Genomic DNA, 27,084 nt, shown 5'->3' with positions numbered 1-27,084 from the left:
GAAATGGAAAACTGTATGTTAAAGAAAAACCCCTCATCCTGTATTATATACACGTTACTTGTGCAAGGAATGGTCACGGTTTCACCTAAACACCCTCTCCCTCATACATTTTTTGAAGTACCATGAAGGTTTTGGATAATTTTACTGAGGACATGCTGTTGTTGAATAGGAGATCTTTGTCCTCAGCAGATAGCCCCATGAATGTGTACTAGTACATACATATACATATGCACACACACACATATATATATATGTAAGCAATTATTTCATTGGTAAAATGCTGTCATCCAAGTGCATCAAATACATATATAAACTACATAGTTATTTAAAAGCTGAAGTATTGGGAGTCTGAAAAGGAAAGGAATAATATTGCAAAAGCTCCAAAGATAGAACCATTTAGAAAATTGTCAACATTTTGGCTTGCTGTAACTTGATAAAAAGAAATAAATTTTAAGAAACCCACCATGGACAATTGTCAGTGTAAAACCTGTGGTGTGAAGCACCCCTTTAGAGCTGATATTTAATCCAAGTTATTTTCTTGGTGCCATCGTGTGGATAAAAGAAAAATTACTGTGAGAAGTCCATAACTCAGTGCAATTCCTGTCATGCTTCCAGGTCTGTAGTGTTTGCAGTGAGTTCCCTTTACTGACATCACTTATTTATAACAGTACAGTGTTAAGTGTTTTACCATAATCTTACTGTTTCAGATGCGTCTGATGGAAGAAAACTTGAGAGACCACCAGAGAGCCCAGGATGAGGCAATAACAAAAACTCAGCTGCTAGAACAGACTGTGAAAAGCTTGGAGTATGAACTGGAAGCCAAGAGCCACTTAAAAGATGATCGGGCAAGGCAAATCAAACTAATGGAGGTAAAAGACATTCTTAAGGGTTTGTTTCTTACTTAAGGAGATTAAAATAATATTGGTAGTTCACATGAATTCTACCAGGGAAGAATCAACATAGCTTGATGTTGTTGAAAATCCATGTAGTATTACTATAGGAATTACTCTGGTGTATTCTAAAGGTGGTTTGTTAGCATACCTATTGTAGCAATATATGTTCTAAATTACAATTATTCTTTCATTATTTTAATTAATTTTATCTGGAATTTATCAGGCAAATTTGCATTATTTTCATTTGTAGGCCCATCATTGAGAACTTTAAAAGTACTTAGAAGTCTAAGTTCTATTTAGCATTTGGTGAGTTTGATTCAGGAGTCTGAACAACATCATGATTATGGACTGCCTTGTTCAGGATTGGCTTCGTAACTGTTCACTCCAACTGGGCTGTCCTTTGACTTTCAGAAACAAACACTTCATATCATTGTACTCATATGAAAAGAAATCTGTCTTCCAAATGTATAATGTAGTTCAGACATTCAAAAGTAGTCTCTAGAAACGTTACAGAATTTCTCTTATTTTCTTGAAATGGGTGGGAGTGATTAAAAAAAAGGGATGCAAAGTGTCTATTTTATTTCTGTCAGACAAACGAACTCACTTCAAAGGCTGATATACCTGCCACCTCTTTCTCTAAATTCTGTATGTGTTTTAAGAGGCATTTCACATTTCAGGTTTAGTCTTTCAGACAGTTTGAGTCCTGATGTTTAAGGAAGAATTCCCTGGTAGCAATCTGAAGAGGATGGAAAGGATGTTGAAATTGCTTTTCTTTACTCCACTTAGGACAAGCTATCTCACCTGGAACTTGAGCTTGATGAGGAAAAGACTAATTCAGATTTGTTGTCTGAGAGGATCAGCAGATGCAGAGAACAGGTACTTGAACCAAGTTTTCCATCTTTAGTATAATGATTCTATGAAAAAGTGTTATTAGAATCACAATCAGTATTGATCAACTAAATAATGATTAGCAGTAGGATTTATATGCTCTACTTAAGCAGAGTATATAAATCCAAAAACCCCAAGGTTTACCTTCATGTCATCACAGACCAGTTTCTTACTGGTTTTGTTTTTTGTTTTTTTTTTAACTGGAAAATGGACACAGAATGTGTATAAAGACTGAAGACCATTATCCTACTCTAATATTCTTGATGAGCTTCATCAGGCATTCATTGAAGTGTGCAGAGATAATGCTGTCTCAGGCTCAGGTTTAGGTGGTGAGGCTGTCAGACAGAGGCTGTTGTAGAGCTCTTAAATTGAAAGATGACAGTTTTAATCTTACTGAAAGGTAATTCAGCATAATAGAGCCTTAATGTCAAAGAAGAAGGAGGAATTTAGGAATTGTGGAATTAATTAGTGGAATCAGCTGAACTGAGGATGTTAGCCATTTTCAACAGAGTGAAACCTCTATTTTCATTACAAGTGTAAAAACTGATTAAGGTATATCAAAGATAAGACAGTTGGAAAGCATTTTCCACATAAAAACAATCTTTTGTTCCAGAAATGTTATACTCAATATCCCAGAAAGAGGGGAAGAATGATTTATTAATGAGGTTGGATTTCATGGGGCAGAAAATGTGAAGATAAAGTGATAGTTGCTGAGCTAAATAAGACCTATCACAGTAATTCAAACAAGTAACTAAAATGTTTCTGACTGCATTAAGTACAGGAAAGAAGTTGTGGAGTTCAAAATTACCAAGAGAATTAGGAGTTCATTGTTTTGAACACCAGAGGTCTTAATAACATTATTCAAGGTTTCTGAAAGAACTGACATAAGAAATTATAAGTCCTGTAACAAAGATTAAAATAAATCAGAAAAGTACAGTATAGGGTCTGATTACTGCAGAAGTGGCCAGAGCAGCCACGGCTGAGTAGTCGGGATTATGCAAGTGTTCCATTAGTTCAGGGACAGGAATACAGTGGTATGGCGATCTTGGAATATCGTGGACTGGACAATGTTCTTTGCCTTAGTTTTGCAGTCTGAAAGTTGTGAAACTGATGCACAACTCACTACAGCACATCTACTGCTCTAACTCTACATGAAGTGCTACAGCGCATAGGAAATTCCTAGACATCCAGGAGACAGTTAGCACTGAAGTACAACCCACAATAGTCTGTCCTGTTTTCACTTCTCTTTGTTTCTGCAGAAAAAAAAAAAGACCTGCAGACATTCTTTTGAATAGCTTTAGCTTCTGAGGGAGAACAGAAAGTAAAATCTTAAGATTCCGTGTCTTTTTGATGCAATTGTGTGTCCCACTGAGGCAGCTGGAGAGTCTGAAGTGAGGTAGAGCTCAGCTTTCTTTCGCACATCTTGGAGCACCAAGGCACCGTTAGTGCTTCGTTTGGGCTCAGGTTACTGAGATTCTGTTTGACTGTGATACAGACTCTACTGTTGTTCCATTGATACTGTACAGACTCTGAGCCAGTGGGTGAAACAGAATGTAATGGACCTATAATAATGTGGGGTTATGCTATTGTTCAGTCAGGAAGTCTTTAATATTGGAGTCTGTGCCTGTCTTGTAAACCTGGGATAGAAGAACTTTACTCATAGCTGCATTGCTGGGTACTATAGTAAGTTAATTTGCTAACTGAATGGAAACCTAAAATACAGTTTGGTGACCAAAATGTTACATAATGAGTAAAAAATGTGTTTATTTTGAGGTCTGGAGTTTCTCATTTCACACATGAGTTACAAAGGTTGCTTTGTTTTGATTTTATGCCAGAATGACTAAGTACTCAAATTACTAAAGAGTATTTCAGGGTCTGCTAAGCATTTATAATGACATGAGAAATTATAATGGATTTGTTTTGGTAATATCTGTATTTCTGGACATTAAAAAATTATTATTATAAATGTGTTATTTTAACATACCAACAATGAACTCCAATCTCCTGTAAAAACAAAATCATACAACTGGTTCTATTTTACAAAAAGCTGAATGTTTGAACAAACATTGGCAAGACTAATAGTTTGCATTTCATTTACCACAAAATGTTACTCTTTTTTGATTTAAACGCCCTTTAAAATCTGGATGGCTGCATGAAATCCTCTGCTTTGTTCTTGGGAGGTACACAGCAAAGTGGAAAGAGAAAAAAATTTTAGGGAAAAGTGTAGGTCATATCAGATTAGTTTTTAACTTACAAGATATTAGTAGGCAGACCAAAATGGTCAACACACACATATGGGAAGCCTGAGTGCTCAGCTGCTCTTGGAGTCTGAAATGAGCAGGGACAGGACAAGTTTTAAAACATGAGGGATTTTTAACCCTTCAAACCAGTGAAATGAAGTACCCTTTGCCATTTTGATTTTGAAAACATAGTTGAAAAGTGCTTAACATACCCTCATCAATTCTTGTGTTCTGTGAAAAGGCAAACATGAATCTATTGACTTCAGAGTTGTTTCTGGTATGTCTGAAAGAAGGACTAATTAGTTTTTATGACAATTTTAGAATAAATAAAGAAGGATAAAATCGCACTGACTGCATCATTCACTTCCTTTAGGTAAAGTGTTGCCAGTGGATAGCTGTGTACCTGCTCGTTAGCTGGCACCATGTGTGGGAAGCAAACAAATGAAACTGGAGTAATTAAGGCTACTTTTCAATCAGGAATTATCCAGGGGGTTTGTTTGGCTTTATCTTGTTTGTTAAATATTCAGGGTTTTGGTCAAATACGTGCAAATCGTGCATGTGGGTATATGTAGGCACACACTCTCATATATATATATATATTTTACTCTTCTCTTCTTAGGAAATAACAGGAAACCTAGGCTGTAAACCTGGTATGAGGTGGTAAACAATAGTGACAGCATCCAAAATATTATTAGAAATCAAATTGCTTTCACTAATAATGAACTCAACAGCTGCTTCTAATCCTAAAGCTGGCACAAAACACTGGTATGTCTGATAAAGCTTTGTAAAATCTAATACTGTTGCTTTTCTCATTTCTTTGTTGTTAGCATTCTTCATATCCAGCTGTGGTAACTTAAACTGCAATACTAGTTTATTCTTTTAACATAATTAAAATATATTGGATACAGTCAAAGTAGAACATGAAACAAAGTTCCCCATGGTATGGTCTTCTTACTGCTGTAAAATAAGTGAAACTGAGCACGTTTGGGCAGACAACTGCTTTTTTTTCCCTTTGTGCCTGTTAATCATGTGTCAACTATTGAAGAATATGAGGAGATCAGTGAAAAGATTTTGGATCTCATCCAGCCAGAATTGTGTCCTGCTGTCCTCTTTTTACAACTTTGTGTATATATTTGCACGTAACTTTCTGATCCCAATCAGATACAGCATTCTTTCTCTCTCCCACTCTTCTGTGAGGTTGCTTTTACCAAGAGGTGTCCAACAACACTAGCAGTCATCTTGGAAATATAGTAATTGTCCTCTAAATAATTCCTTAATTTGAATCTTGGGAAGGTTGCACAAATTTGTCACAGCCTTTGAGCACAGTAAGAGCACAGTGGAACTTGAGTGGTCCATTAAGCCAGTTCCTACATAAAACAAAACCCCTTTCTTCAGTTAACAGCTACAATTTTAATTAGTCATTCATTTCAGCACAAATTTGGCTTTATTTCTTTCTGTGTCTGTCTTGATGGCTAAAGCAATTACAGCAGAATAAATTCTATGTAATACCTCACGTAATTTTTTTCATCCATTTCATCAATAAATGCAGCTTTTGTACACATACAAAATTTTAATTTGTCTATAAAACAGTACTTTAACATATAAATAATATTTTACTATATAATGTATAAAACTTTGTTATTATTAGGCTTCTAGGTGACAGTGAGAGCTTTCAAGAACTTACCTGGCTGTTGAGAACAGAGCCACGTGCTGACATTTGTGTTCCAGTAGCTGTTATGACCTTAGTTTTCAGAAGGGCTTTCTGCTCCCCTGAAGCCACAGTGTGACATAACATATGCAACTGCATGCATTGCTGCCATTGTTTGTAATCATATATTAATTTCAAAGCTACTTTAAACATGTGATTAACTAAAAACATACCTTTTAATATAATAACGTGGTTAAAAAAGAGGCCTAAGGTAAATTCTCATGTGTTGTGCTTTTTTGACCTTCACATTCTTAGCATTCGTTTTGGATTTTTTTTATGCAAGAATTCCCAACGACTTTTGAAAGACCTTTACTGAGATAAATCTGTAACTTAGAGCTCCTTGGCTGGCATGGTGTGTTTATGCAAGTTCAGATGTAAGTCATGCAAAGCAGGGCAGAGTGCTGTGGCCACTGCAATCCTTACCAGTCTGTTTGCAGGTACAATAATTGGCATGTTCACTGTGTTCTCCATGTGATATTCAACATTATGAACACTACAGGGAATAGCACAAATGCTGTGGTAACATTTGCTGTGCCTGCAGAGGTATTTCTGAGACTTGAGGGTAGTTTCAGCAGGAATGAGAGCCAAGAAAAGCATTTCAGCATTACAGACTTTGTCCTTTGGCTTCAAAGTTCAGTAACAACTGTTGGGCAATTTAGAGTTTCTCTCTGAGCCTCAAATTTAATATTTTTTTCCCCAATAAAGTTCAATAGTGAAATAAGAGAAACTAATGCTGCATTCTTACATTGATTCTGGATTGATCAGGTAGATTTTTAAGGTCTTACTCATGGACAATGTATCTTCCTTGTGGTTGTTGAATATGCAACTGAAATATTTACAGAAACTGGAGCAAAAGTTGTCTTTTAACAAAACAAGGGAAAACACCCTCTCCAAACTTAGAAGTTGGTGCCTTCCCTCCCTGCCCAGTATGAGAGACACAGAGGAGGGAAGAAATGTTCATATCCACTGTGCAGCAGAGTGATGAAAAGAGCTTCTACTATTCTCATGCATACAGACACCTGCAATTGTCTGTGGAGTGTTCCATTGAGTTCTGGGCACTTCCCTGCAGCTCCCAGTTTGTGTGTAAGAAAGTGAAACTTTATAGTCAGCAGCTTTAAGGCAAGCTGTCATTTCAGAGGTTCAGATTTAAGTATGAAGAGAACACCTGTGAGAGGTGTTTACAGACTGATGTGGTCCAGAGCTCAGTGTCCCTGCCACATGGTGTATTTCTTGTACAACAGTTTAGAGTTCAGTTCCTTGCTACAGAAAATACATACAGTGAATATCAGCAGTATCCTGTGGAGTTGTGAAATGCCTGGAGTAAGTACTGGGAATACCATGGACTTCCTGCAGTGGACAATTTTGTTCAAGACTGTAACTGTAAAGCTCATCTGAAATCATGTGTATGCCCTGAGTTCTGAGGAAGAGCACATTTCTCATTGCATCGGTGTATCTACTTCATATAGGTACATTCACACAGTATCATCTAGATAAACATAAATATTTTATTAACATTTCTGCTTTCTTCTATAACAGATAGAACAAATGAGGACAGAGCTACTTCAGGAAAGAGCTATAAAGCAAGATTTGGAGTGTGACAAAATTTCATTGGAAAGACAGGTAATTATGTCTGGCTGTAAATCCTTGGACCACTTTTGAGGAGCTGTTCTGTAAAGTCTTAACACTGTTTCACAAACGTGTTGAAGATACAATTTCAAACAATCGTGATTTTAGTTGAGTGTTCTTTTCTGTAGGAGTAAAGAAGTTTTCTGCAGCCCAGTGGTCTTTGCAAGTGAGATTACTATCAGAGCCCTTAGCTGAGATCCAGAGAAAAGCTATTTTAGCAAGTGCTATTGGCAAACTCAATGTAAAACAGATTGTAATGGAAATTTAGACAACGTGCTTGTACCACACACCTAATTTGATGCCTTAAATTATGTGAAATTAATCCCATTTTAATTGTTTGAGAAAAAAGAATGCCACCTACCGGTATATACTATGTGCATTCTTATCCTTTAGTTCTGACTTTTCTATCGTAGTCCTTTTTTTGGTGTTTGAGACCTGACTGCTTGGTTTGAAGTTCTGTAACAAAGAGCTTTATTTTCTGTTTTTCATGTAATTTTTTTGTTTATGGTTTGGTTTTTTGTCTGTCTTTATTTCCTGGCAACTCTTTCATTAGGTCCCCATTTAAAATGTAAATTACTGAGCCTCAGAAAAGTGTGAATCTGAGCAAAAAGTTTGCTTTACCAAGTCTTTTTCAAACTATTTATGTCATAGGAGTAGCAGTGGATAGTTAGGAAAGGGGGGAAACCAAGTAACAGCTTTGGTAGAGTAAAATGATACTGGATGGAAGTAATTTCTTTGTGTGCTTGTTTTAGCCGTACACCAGTGAGTTGTGGGGGAAGAACACAACGTTTGACAAAGGAGTTGTGTGGAGCATAAGACAGATCTGAGACTATTTGAAAAGAAAAATTGGCATACTAAAAATACTGTGGGAAGGGGCTTGCAACTATCTGAAATTCAAAGTTCCATTTAATTCTAAAACTTTAACTGAAGCTGAACACTAAATTCTTAATAAGGCACAGTAATGGAACATTTGTTTGCAATAAACTGCAAAACCTCACTGACATTCTTTTCCCATGTTTACTGAATTAAAAATATACTGATCACTTTATGTTTTCCTAGAGAAATTAATTTTGTGTGAAGGTGCTATTTGTTAATTTGAGTAAGCAGTAATCAGGTATGTTCCAACTCCAGAACAAAGATCTGAAGAGCCGAATCCTTCACCTGGAGGGTTCCTACCGGTCCAGCAAAGAGGGACTTGTTGCTCAGATGGAAGCAAGGATCACAGAGCTGGAAGAACGACTTGAGAATGAAGAAAGGTGAAATTAGTTATTTGAAGATCAAAACATGCATGTTCATGTTTGTTATTTTGTCTCCTTGCTAATATTAAGTCTCTATTGCAATTGACTTTATTTTTTTCCCCCCACAAGACCCAAATTACTGTTTCATAAGGTATTACAAATTTTCTTTTTGACTGAAAGCACGGTAGAAGTTGTCTTACAAATTTAAAACTGGGCACAGTGCTAACATGGTTCCATAGCTCCTTATTTTATCAATGTCTAGTATCACTAACAGGTTTAGAAATACTAACTGTACTTTAACACTTCCACTTCATTCTCTAGTCATGGAAAAGTGTATTTTTGTTTCTAAATGCCGCTCTGGTGACAGAAGAAATTCCACTTAGTCATTCAAGCTTTTGAACAAATTCCTTAACATATTGCATGGAATCAGTAAATCAAAGTAGGGACCATCAGTATTTATTTGAACCTTAGAAGATGGCTGAGGAATTATATCATCAGGATTGGAAGTATTTCAGTTCCTTTTTTACAACCCTGTCTTTTCTTTGTTTTGCTTTTTTTTAGGGACAGAGCGAATTTCCAGCTGAGTAACCGCAGACTTGAGAGAAAAGTGAAGGAGTTAATGTTGCAAGTAGATGATGAACATCTGTCATTGACTGATCAGAAGGACCAGGTAGAGGGAAAGACTTAATATGCAAATATATTAATACTACTAGCATAAGTCATCATGTTTAAAAGATATGGGAAGATCATAGGTAGATGCTGATTACCTTGTTGTTTGTGAACTCCTGGTGAGTGAGATTCACAGTTTCCATGGTCATCATGTGCTTTTGTCTCGTACTAAATTGTTATTAATTTTGAAAATTATGAAAGGAAAGCACCGTAGAAGCAATGCTATAATTATTTTAAGAAATAAAGCAAATAATAGACAGTAATCAATCCCATAAATACACAAACAAAGAATATATTCTGTTTTGCCTCTATGAAATTTTGTTCAGAGAAACAAGCTGTTAATTGTTAAATATGGGCCATAAGTATTAAGCATACATGGATGTTCCAATAGCAATGTGCTCTACCATTCCTGTGGTCTTTGTTGACTCCTTGCTTAAAACATGGTTTGTCTCAGCACATGAGTCAAACAGTTAATATTCTGCTTAGAGAATGAACAGGCATCTGTTAAGGGAATGATCGTTAAAAATCCTCTAGATCTAAAAAAATAAATCCTCTCGATTTTTAAAATGTATTTTATAGTGTCTGTTGAAGTTGCTTGACTTAGACACACTCATAACTCCAGTCTTTCCTTGTTGGTAATCAGCTCTTGCTATCATATAAGGCTGTCTTACTCTACCAAGGCTGTCTTTGCTTTGTTTGCTGGGGTTTTTATCTAAAAAAAAATTGTATTCCATCATTTTTCTCAAAGTCTAATGCTGACTTCCAAGTATTTCTGAAGCAGAGGATTACAGTGTCACTACTCTGGCAAAGTTTTGTCTTTATTCTCCTCTCATAGATGCTGGAAGAATAAAATTCCTTTAATTAAAACAGTCCTCTAATCAGCTGACATGTAAATATTTCAGTTGAGTTTGCGTTTGAAAGCAATGAAACGTCAAGTTGAAGAAGCTGAAGAAGAAATAGACAGACTGGAAAGTGCTAAAAAGAAACTTCAGAGAGAACTTGAGGAGCAACTAGACATAAATGAACAATTGCAAGGACAGCTCAACACTGCAAAGAAAGAATTAAGGTAGGATGACTTGTCAGACCTTACAATTATATCACACCACCACTCACAGGTTTGACCTCTTGCTTCTGTAGTCCATAAACTGAGGCCTTCCTCTATGAGTTTGTCATAAACAGAGTGCAAGGCACAGACCTGTGAAACTCTTCTGCATTTCCTTTCTCTACACATGTCCTCCAACTCTTTTCAGTGTCTCTAGGTGTCCCAACCTCCTTTCCAAGATCTCCCTCCTGAGTAAAGCTATTGAGGCACGGAATGTAGAATGGAAAAGACTGATAGGACTCAACACTCTTACCATTTGTAGTAATGAAAATATCCTGCTGATGACTGAGCTGTACAGTTCTCCTGTGTTAGTTTTACGTAGCCATCTTTGAACATCCCAGTTTGCAGTTTAGTTTCCCCTCTTTGTCACTGTAGAGGTGCTGGAAGGTGTGATTGCTTGATCCTCACTCTCTTGCATGTTTCCTCCATGTGAGATGTAGTCTATGATAAACTATCTCTATTGAAGCACAAGTTTCTCTGACATCCTTTAAAAATGTAAATCCACAAGTCAATATTTGAAGCTTTGTATAAATGTTCTGCATGTAGTTGTGCTGGTTTTATAGCAAAGATATGTATTTTTGTTTTAGTAGACTGAAGAAGTCACCAAGTAAAGTGTTGGCTGATTCTGATGATGATGATGATGACGATGATGATGATGATTTCAGCACAGATGGTGACAGTCTCTGTGAAGTATCTTCAGGAAATAACTTTGCAAAAGATGATGATGCAAAAATCTAAATAAGTATTGACGTGATTCCATGAAAGTACTGGAAGAATAACATAAATTATCAAGAAACTGGATATTCTAGAAGCTAAATGATATAAAGGGATTTAAGAGTTGGGAATATAATGTTTCCATCCATACTGTGCCATTTTCTTCTTTAGATCTCCACTGTTTATTATAGAAAAGAGGATTGCATTATAAAACACAAGATATATATAACTGCTACTGAAGACTCGGGGATAATGTTTCCCATTGGAAATGGGATTTTGCTCAAATTCTGTTTAAGTAAAAAGCCATTTGGAAGTAATTCAAAATTAATTTTTAGTCACTAAAAGCTTTTCCCTAAAATTAAGGAAACCACAGGAGATTATTTAATAATTGTAAGTAGGGAAAAATTATGTATAAAATGTAAATATTTTAAACTTGATCTTTTTGTTGACTACTTTAGTACTATTTTGTAAAGTTTCTAATATTATATAAATCAGTTTGTTATGTAAAGTCCATAAATTTATATTGAATGCTATATTTGGGTTTTCACTAAGAGCGAAACAAATGAACATGGTTACATTTGTTCATTTCAGAGCAGATTCACAGTTCCTGGGCCAGGAAGTACATTTTAAACCGGTGCAAGTTTTATTGTGTTCTGTATATTAGAGGTCAAATGTTAATGCTGCCTGTTGACTTTAAAAGGACCATCACATCTGCATGGTGAGAGAGGCTTGACTACAACTTCCTTGTAAACTTAATGTGAGAAGCTTTCTGTTCTTCGTAGGGAAGGGTGAGAATGATGTCAGTTATTACTTGGTGTCTTTCATTTCCTGAAAGAAATTCAATCCTGCCAGAGGCAGAATGTTCCAGGCCTGCTGATTTGAGGACATTGGGACAGTCTTATCTTCAAGTTTCTAAAGAGTCCCACTTGTTCCAGTAAAATGACTTGTGGTCTTTCAATTAAATACATTCTTAAATCTGTTCAGCAATTGATACCAAAATTTTATGCTGCTCACAAGATATTGCACTCAGGAAACACAAAACACGTAACCTGCTTTTTCTTTCTAAGCTTTTCCTGAGCATCTATTTGTCATATATCACAAATATGACAGTGTGTGGTCATATGTGCAGATACATATTAGTATTTCAGTTTATAGAGGTGTCTGTATTGTGGGTGATCCACCTATTCAACAAACTCCGTGGGAAATTTAAAAGAAAGTGCATTGAAGATTTTAGTTTTAAAGCATTTTTCATTTTGTTTCAAAAAATATATTTTTTTGCCATTTATATTGCACCAGACTGGTTTTGCTCCTTCGCAAATCTAGAATTCTAAGGAAAGGGCACTACTACAAAGTTTTGTTAGTAATCTAGTTAGTCCTGCCTGTTTATTAGTGTTTGTCCCCAGTTACATGTTAGTGAGCACTTCATTGATTGGATCAAGTAATGGTGTAATTGTAAAAAATACTTTGAACTTGCTGTGAGATTGCATTATTCCCACACAGCAATCCACTGAAAAGAGCAGATTTAACAGCTCTGAAAGTGAGGCTGATAGACTTGGTAAGGCCAAGTCCTGACAATGGCAGCATCCATTTTCATGGAGTTACATGGAATGAAATTCCTGCCTGCGGGATCAGAAATATACTCATGCATAGCAGGTGACAGACTCTTTTGCCAGGTAATTCCCTTCAACTTGATTGTGATCATTTAACTTATATGGGAAATAATATGAACAGCATGGTTGTAATGCTCTGTATTTTGTATCTGTTCAAGTAGCATCCATCATATATTTTTTGCAGTACTAGTTTTACTATTTTAACAACACAAACCCAGCCTTTTGTCCAAGAAGACCTGCACTACACTGTACTGACAATCATCAGAGAACCTGCTGTGATTTCTTTGTTGTTTCATTTGCATGTTTATGTAGACTTAGCTTTAAACAACTGATTCCAATCCCCAGTACTTTATCCTATAATGTTCATAGATGACTATTATTTCAAACCACTGGAAGAAAATCACTTCATGTTGCATCTACCTCCAGTTACACTAAACTGTAAAAGAAAAATTAAAATAAAGTCAGTCAGCTCTCCCAGTTCTGCCTTGTATGTGCATATAGCTTGATATGACAGTTGGATTCCATATGGAAGATGCACGTGTTGAAAACAAAATAAGAAAACAATTATCTGAAAAATACTGATGCTATGAAGAAGTTTCTGCATTTTCTTCTCTTTGGATAGCTACTTTCTTTGCAGCTTGTAAAGCAGGTGCAACATCTAGAAGACTCCTCATTTGATCTTAGGAGGAGGGAGACATGTTGTTGCAAACTCCTGCTGGGAGAGCAGGACATCCTTCCTCACCTGTGTTTTCAGGAAAATAACTCGCCTTTACTTGGTTCATTTAGACTTGGAAATGGCATTTCCTCTTTAGAGCTCACCATGTAGTCCCTTGGTGATGAGACTATAACTTGTTGATTAATCTGTATACTCCTCTGATTTATCCTCCTTCTTCTCAACTTAATTCTTATCCTTTTCCTGATTAAATAATCTGTTCTGATCTCTAAATAATTTTCCCAGCTATTCCAGAAGACATGTGTTTTCCTCATTTTTTACAGACCAGCTGTGTGCTTTGCTGAGTGAGCTACACAGTACATTAGCTTCAGCTTCTAAGCCTTTTCTGGATCACACAGCATATTTTAGTAATTAGATGTTGATTCTTTTAGCTTAGCTGGGTCTTCCTGTCCTGGGAGTAGAGCTACATATTTCAGCTGCTTAATTTCTACCAACTGCAGTCATCAAGTAACATTGCAAAGTGTTCAAAGACTTTGCCTAAAGAGCAGCTTTCTTCAGAGATTGCCAAGGTTTCTAACACATTTAATTTCTTTTATTTTGCATAAGGTTCTGACTAGGTCACATGTTTAACCCTCTGACCCCACTATGTTATAGTGGGGTAAATTCCATTGTCATTTCTAAATTTACTCGTGAGCACTGGGCTGTTAAGGAAAAGGTACAGAAATTACAGAAAAGGTTTTTTTTGTGTTCAGGGTGTTTGTTTTAACATATAAGAAAAGAAAGACTTAAATAGAAAGGGAGTAAAGTTCAATGGACAAGGTCAAGTCCAGTAGTCAGTTTGGCTCACCTACCTCAGTACAAGTGTGACAGGGAACCAGAGAACCTCACATGACAGCAGCAGAGACTGTTTTATGTAAGCAGGAACATTTGCTCTTTTCTCCACTTCTAATAACAATTTACTGTTTTATTTAGATCCTGAAGCTACATGCCATTAGAAGAATTGAAATTTTGCTTGAATTTGGAGCACAGGTGGATGATGAAAGTTTTAACTGTCCAAGTTGTCAATAGGAAAACTGTAGGAACACTTCAGTGTGAGGGCAGAGAAGGGGCTCATTACAGGTAACCTGAGTTTTGCTGTGCATTCTGTGTACTTTGCTTCTTCAGCAGAATGGGCTTTCTGAGTAATGCTTCCTGTATTAGGTTACAAAGCTATTTTCACTGGTCTCAAACACTCCTTTTACTTTGGTTGCTTTCAGTCTGGCTGGGATGGACCCTGCCAAAAAGTGTTGTATGAAGTAAGAGAGAAATACAGACAGCAGGAAAGATCTACTCAGGGTCCAGTTCTGATTAATTTTGATTTTGATCTTCCCTTCACTCTTCTTAAAGATCCAGGCCCTGAATTTTGCTTAAACCATCATAAATATATAAATACCTATGTTGGGCTGGGATCAATACCAGATTTTATTTCCAGGGAAAGACCAGAGATTGAAGATCAGGATGGTAAGGAGGACATTGAAGCAGTGCTAGGAAATGCCTATTTCCTGTGAGTATTTGCAGCAACGATTCTCAGGAGAGTCCGGCTGAGACAAATGATAGTGCTGGGAAAGGAGCAGCATATGTTTCTGATATTTCTGTGGATACACTGTTAATAGAGACTGATTAGCTGTGTGTCCCTGGGCAGCATGGGTAGTTCTGTTTTGCAGAAATGCAGAAGTGTCTGCCAGTATCAAAAGCATCTATTTTGTGTGGCTTACATATTATCTTATATTATTTTTCCAGAAAGTAAATCGTGTGTGTAGTTCTGTGTTTTCCATTGGATTTGGCTTTTTGTTAAAAGATGTGTTTACTTCTATGTTTTTTTGTGAGAGAGAAAGGAAAAACTGCTGGCCTTGCAGTGAAAAGAGAGATGAGACAGGGGCTTGTCCCTTGGAAAACTCAGTCTGTGCCAGACTAGTAGAAAGCAGTTCCACTGTGCATAGGAGAGCTGAGCTGTTGACTAAAAGCTCACCCCCCACACCCCCACAGCTGGCTGTTCCCATCTCAGCCTGGCCTTTTCCTGGGACATGAGGACTGAGTCCTGGAACCTGACTTGGCTGAGGCTGCCAGCATGTGATTTCTGTACTGCAGATGAGATCAAGACTGGTATACTTTTAATTTTGTTCTTCAAGTCTTTTGGTTAAATTATAGCACATTCTATTTAAGGAAAAAGGACTCACTGGGTCTTTGAGACTGGAGTGTGCAAGAGCAAGCAGATGTGCACACACACTGGAGGCAGAGAGAGATGGGTGTGCATCACTGCAAGTGCTGGATCAGCTGATTTGGTTCCTGCCTGAAAACATAATCCCAGCTGTTTCAAACTGATACACAATTTCAGTGGCCAGGGTCACACTGTGGGTACTGTAAATCCTTCCCAGTGCAGACCACTTTGATCTGAGTTCCAGCTTTTTGTTGCATATCTGCTGTGTGAAAGAACTTTTTGGCAGAGTCCTAACAAGCCTATTAATTTGTCTTTTAAACACTTTACCAAAAGGAAAATAAGGGAAGCTGAACCATCCAGAGAAGACAGGGTGGTCTAATAGTTGGAAATAGAGCACTGAGAAGCAGGAGGATTCTGGTTTTTAATCTGTTTGAGCTGCTGTTTCAGTCCTTGACCTTTGTACTTTTGTCAACATGCCCAGAATATGGAGCACCAGACCTTGAAAACTTGATACTATGTCTGCTTTGAAACTTCCTGGATAAAAACGTTAGGAGGAAATGCCAAGGATCAGATTTTTTCAGTGAATCTGATTTCTGTGCTTTCCCTGCTCTCTTTATCCCTTTGCTAGGGAACATTTTCAGATGGAATTTAATAAGCATTCTGGGACAAGCAGAGAAGAGAAAAGAATGAGAAGTATATAGGCCATGTGATGCTACTTGTATGAGGGGAAAGGAATCTTGTGTATGAATGTACCACACTGGTGCTATTGATACAGAGTGGGGATAGCAGAAAGGAAACTTCAGTCTGCTTAATGAACCTCCTTTCCTCTTCTGCCCTTGTGCTCTTGTTGGCTTCCTACTGAGAAAATGGGCTATAGCAGCACTGGGAAACCCCTACTCAGTAAGCTGCAGTCCTGCGGGAGAAAGGTAGCTGTGACTTTGTACAAATAAAACAAACCAACACAAAATGCTCCCAAACCAGAATATTTGGGGTTTTCAAATGAAATAGGTATCATGTAAAGACATGTGTATGTTTGTTATAGGTCCCATCAAATTATTTTTTCAAAGTCAAAAATACAGGTTTTCATCAGACCTGTCACCTTGTGAAGGTGATGCCTTCCCAGCTGCTTATGGCACAGCAGCCCTGCAGAGCTGCAGGTGAGTGACTCAGGACTGGCCATTTGTGCTGCGGTGTGCCTTCTGCCACAGTGCCTGGCTGATGGTCTCTCTTGCACTTTCCAGCTGTGATCCTTCCTTCCTCAGTGACAAGGGCAGAGACTCTGCTGGAAGACCCAGTGCCTGTTTTAGATGCACCAGACCAGAGAGGAAGTGAAGAGGCCTGACCACCAGATGTCTGGAAAACACTTAACATTAGCTCATTCACAGCAGACAGAGTTCCTGAGTGCCAACAGAAAGGTCTGGCTGTTTGATAGGTGGCTGTTGGGACATTTCTGCTTTTTTGGGCAGGTTTGGAGCTTTGGGGTATTTTGGTCAGAGGAAAGAACCAACCCATATCTGGGGAGATTTCTCTCCTGGTTGTGCTCTCTAGGTGTCTATTGGGGTCTTCTCTCTCTTGTGGACGAAATCCGTACTGTATGTATGGGATTTTATTTGCTTTACTTTTAAGCTCACCATGTGTCCTGAGGTAAAGTGAGAGGCAGGCAGCATCTGCAGTGTGCCATGGTGACCCTGCCAGGGTGGCAGCCCAGGAAATGTCATGACTCACCGTGGGCATGACATTAAACACCTGTCTTTCAGCTTTACTTGAGCAAAATAAGGAGCTTTCTGTACTTGTGCAATTTCCTCTTACCTGGCCTCTTGTTGATCGTGTCTGTATTCACCTGTAAAGCTTCACAGTGCTGTTTCCACAAATGCAGGTGTTTGACTCAAAGCTGGATTACACAAGTCTCAGGAGCATCTGTAGGTGTCAAAATGCCATTAAATGACATTAGCAGTAACAGCTCAAGGGCAGTGCAGGTGGCAGGAGGGAACTACATACCTGGAAGCTCAGTGGGTGGGGGATTCCACTTAGATCTGTTCTCTGCAGTGTCAGACTCACCACCAGTGTACAGACCTGCACAGGCAAGGTTTCCCCACTGAGTGATTAAATACTCCTATACCTGCTGAGCATAGAACACTAGATATCAACTAATTGAGCATTGATTCCACAAACTTTTATGAAGTCATGTTATTTTAGCTTTTCTTCCCAGCCAGTCCCAGGGATGCCATGCTGCTGACCACAAACTGAGCGTGCACAGCTGCCAGCTGGGAGCCCTTGGAGGATGCTCCGAGGGTGAACTGAGTGCAGAGAATCACATAAAAACAGCACATTTTAGTTTTGATTGGAACTTTATCTTCTCAAAGTAATGTTTTTCATCACTTTTCTAATTCTTACAAATTAGAATGTGGAAGGAAAATAGGAGAATAATACCCAATAACTTTGCCATTCTGAAAGTTATTCTATGGTTAGCAGAGCATCGTGGCGTTTGAGAGAAATTAAGGGGGGAAAAAAGGCACCAAAAGGGAAATCTGGTAGAAGTTTTCTGAAGAGAGAGTATTTTTGGAGGAAAAACGTTTGAAACTCTTAAACGTGGGAGCTGCGCGGGGGCAGCGCGGCCCGCAGGAGGCAGCAGAGCGCGGCTCGGCTCCCCCGTGCCCTGTGTTTGAACTCACCGTCAGTGCGCTTAGTGTCACCCTGCCCTCCGTGTGCCATCTATGCAGCGTGACTGGAGGCACTCAGCCAAAACGGGGGTTTGTTGTGAAAAATATCACGCTTATATCCACGAAACTGTTGGTCACCTCCCATGGGCAGGATGAATTGCTCCGTGGCGCTTCTGCCTGGCTTTGCTGGCATCCTGCATTCTAGAGAGGATGTCAGAATTCATCCCTCTGCACTCCTAAGCAGCCTGGGCGTCCTGCAGTGGCTGTCATTGCAGCTGAGGTGTTGCAACCTCCCTGTTGACTTGTGTACATTATGCCCTAATAATGCACCTTTTGTCTTGTTTTCTTAGGCAGCAACTGGTGTGGAGCAATTGTGATGCTGCAAAGGGAGTTCATCTATAAACCAACCTAAGAGAGATTGAGAAGCTAAAAGGCATCTCCAAGCTTTGGAATCTTGCAATTGAGCTCCTGCCAGAGCATGTTACTTGCAAGATAGGAGAAATTATTTAATCCTTCATGGGTTGAAATACAATACAGAACAGCCAGGTTTCCATTCAAGAAGCAGTCTGTACAGAAAGTGATGTGCTGCTCAACAAAAATCCTTTTCAGTGTAGAACCACAGTCAAAATCACATTCAAGATGTTAAGGTGCACAAAGTGACTGATGTGCTTTCCTATACGAGTGCTGCTGCTGCTGTAAGTACTCAGGTACTATTGCACAACTCTGTAAGAGGACAGAAAATTGAGTGGGTTTGAGTCTGAAGAAATTAATTTATGAAGGACAGAAGAAACATAGAATATCTACCCTTTACTGTTCTGTAACACTGTAGCAAGGGGACAATCACCAGAGTGGAGCGAGGAGCCCTGAAATTGGTACTTTGTTTTTATACAGTGTGACTAGACACATTGGTACTGATGGTTTATCAAAAACCAGAAGTTCATAGCTGGTAAGAATACCCATTATTCATGAAAATGTGTTGGCTGGAGTTACTAAACCTATAGTTCAGGAAATAAGCCAGTCTCTGAGGACTAGAAAACCAGGGAGATATTTGGAGGGAGTGGGAGGATAATTAGCATCTATCTCCTGTGCAGTTCTTACATATCCTTCTGAAGCAGGAAATCCTGGCCACTGCCAGAGAAGACAGACAGCAGCTCTTAAAGGAGCCTGGGCATTTTTACTGCTCTGCATGACACTGAGTGATGTTCTGGAAGGCAATATGAGATAGTTCATGACTATGGCTAGACTTTGTTTTGACAGAAAGTATTCACTGGCATTCAAATTGTCTTTTGCCTCAACTTTTTAATGTAATCTCAAATTATTTTCAGCCTTGATAAGACCTGAGTTCATTCTACCTAACTTCAGGCACTGACCTATGAAGATGTCAACAGTGTAAGAAAAGTATGAGCAGGTTTGTTCATGCTTTCATTAGGGGGATGGAGTGTTTCTATTTCTTGTGATCTTTCTCAGAATTTTCCCCCTTTTTCATCCGATTTAACAAGATCCTAGTATTACCCTCTTTCACCAAAACCATGATCTGTTTAAGTTTGCTTACTGAAATATGGATCAACACCAGTGGCCAGCCCAGTTCCAAAAATACTGTTGGTGAACTGAAGAATATGACATTTGCAGAGTACTGAGTTTTGAGCAGTCGCCATTGCACATTGTGGGCCCTGAGAGTTCTTCCACTTCCCCAGAATTCGAGCGGGACAGAATGAGCTGTGGTGAAATGTGTGTGGTTTATTTGCTGGTGGCTTACACTTGCCATGCCATCAGGAATCTGTTAAATTTCACAGGTTAACAGGACCAAGATTTCTACAGGTTCCCCACTTTCTATTATCAAGCTCTGCACAAAATCACACTGTTCTAGCCCTATGGCATCTCATTCTTTTGTGGGTTTTACATTAAAATGATCAGATGTTATTTACCAAAAGACATAAAAAATCAGTCAAAGCAACTCTGTGTCCAGGCTGTTTGTGGCTCCAGAAACAGTGAAATTCAGGTTGTATCTACAAACAGGGTGAGTCAGTGAATTATACCCTTTATGTTGCTGTTGCAAAGTGGTTGCTGATACCCAAACATGGTAACCTAAAGATAGCCAAGGAATGGGACCTCATGGTTACAGCAGCTGTTTCTGGCACTGTTGGACAAAGAGCAAACTAACCACAGGCAAAGCTTTCCAGAGGACTTGATGGGATCTGTGGAAACCCTGGCAAACACCTGTGGCATTCATAGAAAATTAACAAACATCAGCCACAAAAGGTGAAAAATTAAGAAATCGTTTAGGTTCTGTAGATGGGGGAAACAAGCTTTTAGCTTGGAACTATGACTATGGTGCTATCTTGGTAATACAGAAACAACTTCTGAACAATCTTAAAGGTTGACAAGATGCACTTAAGAAATCTGTGGACATGGGTCAGTGGCAAGCTTCCAGAAAAACCCCACCCTATTTCAGATATCCTTATGGTGGTGGTTGTGTGGTTGTGCTGCACTGCAAACATCCAGCCAGAGATATAGAAGTAAATGTCAGGTTCCCATCAGGGTCAAAACTTCAGCCAAACATGCAAACGTGTCAACTCATTGCTTTCCTAGATCATCCTATTTTTGTCAGAGAATCACCTTTATACTGAAATGATTCCAAATCTGAGGGTGAGATTCTGTTTATGGTTAGAGCAGGTTTATGCAGAAAAGACACATTATTAAACAGGAAGGTCTGACTGACTGGGCAGGATGCAGAAGGTGTTCTAGTTGTACTCATCTTTCTCTGCAACTTACGCCCACATTGGCCACTGTCCTTTGCATAATCCAAGGAGAGGAAAACAATATTCTATTGAGAAATCCACTTCAACATTTTCTCCCTAAGGACAGGACAGAAATGTTGAGCAGGAATACAAATCTGGAGGGCACTTTAACATTTTTTTATCCAATGTTTAATTTTATAAGATGTTTTTGTCTAAGTGTTTTCTCTTTTGTTAATTCATCAAATTATTAAATGTGCATGTTAACCCAGGAGAACCCCGAAATTCATAGAGACTGTAACTCCACTCATATGAGAAGTGGGAGATGTACCAAAATGCCTCATTAAGAGTTTGATAGCTGTCAGAATATTTTGGTGTACTTTTAATTCTAATGCTTTAGCAAAAGTACCCTGCGTGTCATAGGACAGTGAATTCAAGATTTCTAAAGTGGTTTTTACTTCCTCAAATAGTTTACTAAAATAAAACAAGGTAGAAAATGAACATCCATCAGGTGTTTTCAATGTATCCAGTGCTTGCTATTAACTCATTATAGCCTCTGTGCAGCATCTGTGGAAATTACTGTGAATTTTGCTATTGACTTTAGAGGCACAAGATTGGATCTTGCGTTGCTGTATTAACCACTATGTAAATATTTCTCTAAAAGGTAGGGCTATAGAAATTTCCAGGGGCAGAGTGATGGTCTGACATCCTGTTTTCAGCAGTGGCCAATTCCCAGAGCCCCAGAGGCAAATCCCAGAGCCCCAGAGGCAAATCCCCTCTTTTCCTTCCCCCCATGTCCAGTGTCAGTTGTGTCACTGTCAGTCTCTCTCAAATTGTCACTGGCCACGAGGTGACCCTGACTGATAGCTCAGGCTGATTTCATACTAGCTCCCCCATCATTTTGTGTGACCCAAACCTGCTCCTGTGTCCCCATCTGTGTGTACCCGTCTCTTCCTTCAGTGCTAATAACTTCATTCAGTGACCTGCAGCAGCAATGGATCTCCAGGTTAATTATAAAAAGCAATAAGACAGTTCCTTTGTGCTACTTTAATTCTATTAACCCACATTAATATCCAGAGCATCTCTGCATCTCAGTTATTATCAGACAGATGCAGTAAAAATGAGAGCACAAGTAGGGCAATTGTCTTTTAGTGATTTTCAGTGTCTTTCTGTTCTTGTTTGCATCTGGTTTCATGAGGCACTCTGAATTTTAGGCACATTCTGAAATGCAGGGAAAGCAGAAAAATTTTACAGGTACTTCTGCCGTGCAAATCTCCTGATTGGAATAAATTTATGAAATCAAAACCCAGTGGAAGTGAATAATCTGTTGATCAAGTACTCACTACTTTTTGATGTGATTTTCTCTGGACAGAGAAACCTGATGGGAATAGTTTCACTGCAGAAACAATTAACTTCATTATAGAAACCTTAACTTCTGAATTATGAGTGATCTCGTAAACTGGTTTATTTCCTTTTTTTGACCAGTCTTTGTCACTCAAAAGCCACAGGGTTACTTAGATTTCACATTATCAACAAGCAGGCAGAATGTCAGGAAATCCTGCTCTAGTGGTCCAACTCACTGGTGCACATTTGACCTATTTCAAAGTCTGTAGTATTGAAAGTGCCTTCCTGGAATAGTACACATCTGGAATGGCTCACATCTCTTGCTCTGTGATCAGGACCCAGAACTAGGCCACTCTCAACTGCATTCTTGCTGACTGGACAATGCACTACATGCAGGAGAAAGAAAAACACCCTCCTGGTCTGTGGCGTCCTGCAGGATGACACATGGGAAGGGTGGGAGTGGCCGTGCAGATTCACAGCTGGTGTGTGACCAGGTACGTCAGTGCTTAGGTGTGTGAATCCATTTCCTTTCTGGGACTGGGTCTGTCCTTAGAGGGGCATTCCCCTAAGTGATATTTAGTCATTGTGGCTGAGCTATTATTAAGTACCCTTAACTATTTAGTCCTTCCTACACTCCCTCCTAATAACCTTACTCCAGTTAGACCCAACATTATCTTCTGTATTGATTATGACTTATTTCTATCATTGCAATGACTTACACACAGGAAATAAGGCAGATCTTGGTGACAGGATAAGGCGATTTCACTATACTGTAGATCAAGATAGGTCTGCTAGAATGTCTTTTGGAGCAAATGGGACTAAAGTTTACCTGATGAAGGTCCCCTTATTTCAGGAGTCAGTATGACTTCATGTTTTATAGTTAAAATATCTCCCCTTCCACCATATTTTCTTTTTATATTACTTCTAATGAACTTCTTGTTAGTATGTAGAAAGGAAGTAAATAATAGAATGAGGTCTTTTAGTTGCACTAAACAACTTCTATGCACAGCTCTGTGTCCCAGCCATGTGTTCAGACAGCCAATGGGCTGCTGGAGTCATTAGGAACTGCTAAATTCCCATGTGTAACATTCTGAGATGGGGGAACATGGAGGCCCTACACCACATCTAAAACAAAGGGGAAGCCAAACAACCAAGAACTTCTGTAGCACCTTTGCAGATGTTCTAAACAAATGCCTTTGTTATTTAGAAAAATCTTCCCTCATCCTCTGCCCTGAAATAGGGCTGAAGTCAACCACTTGCTGTCCTGGCCATTCACCATAAAATAGAGCTGATGCAGAATATAGTTTTTGCCTTTTTTACTCTTCTATGTTTTCTTTCCTGTGGAGAAATAAAGATGAAATGTCTTGTCTTCCCCTTTGTAAGCTAGAAATCAGTGAAATGCATGTGGTAATTTCCCAGAACTGCAGAACATTCTGGGTTGAAAGGGACCCACAAGGATCATCGAGTCCAACTCCTAAGTGAACCCACAGCCTTGGTGTTATTAGCATCCTTCTCTAACCAGCTGAGCTTATCTCAGGGTGTATTTCCTGTCCTTAACATTCCTACTCCCTGAAATATGTCCATTCCTTACATTTGTAGAACATGCACTCCACACTTCATTTCTGCCTCTAACATTTCCTTATTTCCTGCCACAATGACAATACTGGAATCAGGAGAGATCTATCATTTGATACAATCTCCAGGGGGTGGAATATGATTTTAAAGGAGCTACCTACCACTGCAACAGAGGTGCTAATGCCGGGGTGTGCCTGTTTTCCCTCTCCTACCCACCTTAACCAGTTCCACTGCGTGACCTGGCAGGTCACACCCCTGTGTGAACAATGCTGCTGCTCCTGTGCTGCTTTACTTTTATGTGACATTTATGCTGAACTGTCCTGCTTGCACAGACTGACTAATCCCAAAGCTGCTGCTGGAGAATGAATGACAGGCCTCCAGCACTGTACGTGTGCCTCGAGCCACAGTGCCCTGGGCCGTGACCCACTTGGGAGCTGAATGGGAGACCTGCACGGAAGAGGAAATGATGAGGATGAGTCAAGGGGTGGTACTTTTTCTGCTGAATCAGGACTGGATTGATGCCCTATATGCTTCAGCAAAATCTGGAGTGATGCTATCTAAATTTGGGGCTGAAAAATTATGGTGCTGTTTTTTTCCTTCAAATGTGGCCACATATTCATGATAAATGAAACTGTCCTATATTTGTCCTGATACATTTCATATTTCTTGGGTGATTTTAAAGTCCAAGCTTTTTTAATTTAATAAAATAAAAGCCATGACTATAGCTGTGTAAAATTATGACTTATGGACATGCTCAATGCAAAGCCCTCCCCCCAAAAGGTAAATATATCTTTTTACTGAACAACATGCCCTACTAGGGCTTTGCAGCCTTTAAAATCTGAATTTTTATTTCTCTATGAATTATTTTTAGCAGTCTGACTCTACAGATCATATCTACCAGATGTGATTCTCATTTTTCTAACTGCTAGGTGTACAAACTGTGAAATACACTGACTTACAGAAAGGCAGGCAGCAGAACCCTGTTACTATTATAATTCCCTGATTGGCTTCAATGGACTTGCTCTATATTCATGTTCAGATACAACTTGTAGCAACTAACTCATCCTCTTTTGTCCTTTCTGTCTGTTCCAGAGGAAATTACCATGCATGTTGCATTGTACTTATTGAACTATCTTGCATTTGATGACTTTATTGATATATAGTTAAAAAGTACTTTGAGAATCTCAACAGGAAGATGGACTTTAAGTAGAAAGTAGCACAATTAAAAACAGAAGACATTCAAAGAAACATTTACTGCAATTACAGTCTGTGACTTTGTCGGTAAGCATGGAATCAAGCTGTTAATGCAGGTAACTCCAGGAATTTCTTGTTTTACTCAGTTCAATCCTAATTGAAATATTTACATAAAATAGGTATTGAGGACTTTGCAAAATAACACTGTATTCTGCATTTCAAAAACTCCTGGCGTGGGAATTTCTAATTATAGATTTGTATATTGAGATCAGAGGAGGGGCTCTGAGTTTTTGTAGTAATCGTGTCCTAGCCATGTACCAGGAGTGTTAAGTGAGAGTAAACAGTTACAGGTCTGAGAGGTGATATGGTGCTTGTGGCTAAACCAAGCTGAACATCCAGATAGCTGTATGTGTTACGTCACTTCAAAAGGGTAACTATAAACCACAGTAGCTCCAAATGCAGCAAAGATGTATTTGACCAAATACTGTTCAAGATTAGAACTGCACAATACTATATATTGGTTTGTGTATTGTGTATAGGGGCACCTATGAAAACTGAATTTGGGGGCTCACTTTCTGGTATGTATCACCTAACAAGCTGGTTTATGATCATTAGCAGGCTCAAACTTTCATTTTAAATGCTTAAAAAAGAGGGCTTGATAGTTACATGATGCTGAGCTAAGTGTGTGTCTGTAGAGACAAGAGTGAGAGCTGGCAGCTATGAGGAAAAATAGTTGATCATGCCTACAGTTCTTAGTAATTCTGATTCTGAAATATTTTACATGCACCTGTCCATTTGATAATCTCTGCTATAAATGGGTTTCATGCCTTAGGGATGATGAAGGCAGAATAGTTCTTAATGCCCCTGGAAAGTGAAGGCTATTAGAAGTTAATTATAACACCTCATTTCTGTAGCAATACAAATGGGACTCTATAACCTTAATGACCACAGGTGTGAGTTCTTGTTCAATTTGTAACTCTGCAATTATTCCTAAATCTCATAAGATTAATATTCCAGTTGGTCATGTGCTATTTGAACTTTCTTCTTCCTCTAGACTGTGTCAGCAGTTAGCCTGAAGATGGAGAGGAGATTTTGATGGGGAAAAAATATCAGCCTTTTATCATGCCCCCGTTTAGGCAATTTGTTACAGTAAGACCAGACTACCCACTCCTGCAGGAATTATTTTGTGATCTGTTGTTCTGGTAGGACAGACCTACTTCATACTCCATGTATTGCATGCTCTGTTGTCCATCTTGTGACCAGGGGCTTTTCTTAGAAAGGTCTGTTGATTTTGGACATCCTGTTTCATTTTTCCCACAGCATAATGGTCTTTGGGACTCCTGGGGGAAAATATTTTGGTAACACTGGTGGGGGGAACAAGGTAGTGTACAAAAACCCAAAGAAGGTGCCTACACTTTAAATTTCTTGCAGTTTCTGTGTAATTATATTAGCTATTTCACAACAACTACCACTCCAGATAGTCATACCACAGTGTCATCTTGTAATTAACCTGCTGTGCCCTTGGATCATTGCAGTCACAAAGCTCAGCATCCTGGTCAGGTTATTGTGTTTTGCCTATGAGTAGTCTGTATGACTACACCGTTTGAGAAAACAAACCCACAATTCCAGGACCTCCTGAGTCAGTAATTGTTGATGTATCTTCATGTTTTACAGCTCTCATAGCTTGGCTTCCATGGGTTTACCCAGCTGCTTTTTGGGAGCATTTATACTCTTCATGAACAGTGATTTTTCTGACATAATTTCAGACCCCAATGTGGTGCCTGGTTTCCTTCAAATCTGTTGTTCTCAAGGGTAGAAAATAATGAACAGCTATTCCCTGTCTACTTTTGCAAACCAGTCACAATCTTCTATGCCTTTGTTGACCATTCCCCACCATTGTCTTTTGTCTAAGCTGAAGATCACAAATCTTTTTATAGTGTCTCAATCCAAAAATAATTCTATAATTGTGAGCATTTTTGCAGCCCTCCTGTGTACATCTCTTATTGCTGCAACAGCTT

The 27,084-nt window shown here is 38.8% G+C and overlaps 2 protein-coding genes across 6 annotated transcripts in view; both read left to right on the top strand.

The window, feature by feature from the left end:
• The window catches only part of CGNL1 (cingulin like 1), a 56,197-nt gene extending 43,032 nt beyond the window's left edge, over window positions 1-13,165 (top strand). For 4 of the 5 annotated variants that reach the window (XM_071568366.1, XM_071568363.1, XM_071568365.1 and 1 more), the window contains 7 exons: window positions 708-869; window positions 1,680-1,769; window positions 7,266-7,349; window positions 8,487-8,611; window positions 9,155-9,263; window positions 10,165-10,328; window positions 10,952-13,165. In XM_071568366.1, coding sequence (XP_071424467.1) covers window positions 708-869; window positions 1,680-1,769; window positions 7,266-7,349; window positions 8,487-8,611; window positions 9,155-9,263; window positions 10,165-10,328; window positions 10,952-11,102 — 885 coding nt within the window. In that variant the 3' untranslated portion in view covers window positions 11,103-13,165. The remainder of the gene's footprint in view (window positions 1-707; window positions 870-1,679; window positions 1,770-7,265; window positions 7,350-8,486; window positions 8,612-9,154; window positions 9,264-10,164; window positions 10,329-10,951) is intronic. The other variant, XM_071568367.1, reaches the window with a different exon arrangement.
• Window positions 13,166-14,120: 955 nt separating this feature from the next.
• MYZAP (myocardial zonula adherens protein) overlaps window positions 14,121-27,084 on the top strand; it is a 67,272-nt gene continuing 54,308 nt past the window's right edge. The window contains exon 1 of the mRNA XM_071568382.1: window positions 14,121-14,480. The gene's annotated coding sequence lies outside the window, so the exon portion shown is untranslated. The remainder of the gene's footprint in view (window positions 14,481-27,084) is intronic.

The sequence above is a fragment of the Pithys albifrons genome, chromosome 13, assembly GCF_047495875.1.
Source record: "Pithys albifrons albifrons isolate INPA30051 chromosome 13, PitAlb_v1, whole genome shotgun sequence".
NCBI classification, from domain to species: domain Eukaryota; kingdom Metazoa; phylum Chordata; class Aves; order Passeriformes; family Thamnophilidae; genus Pithys; species Pithys albifrons.
Note: the sequence above shows the minus strand (reverse complement) of the source record. Positions and strands in the feature narration are given on the sequence as shown.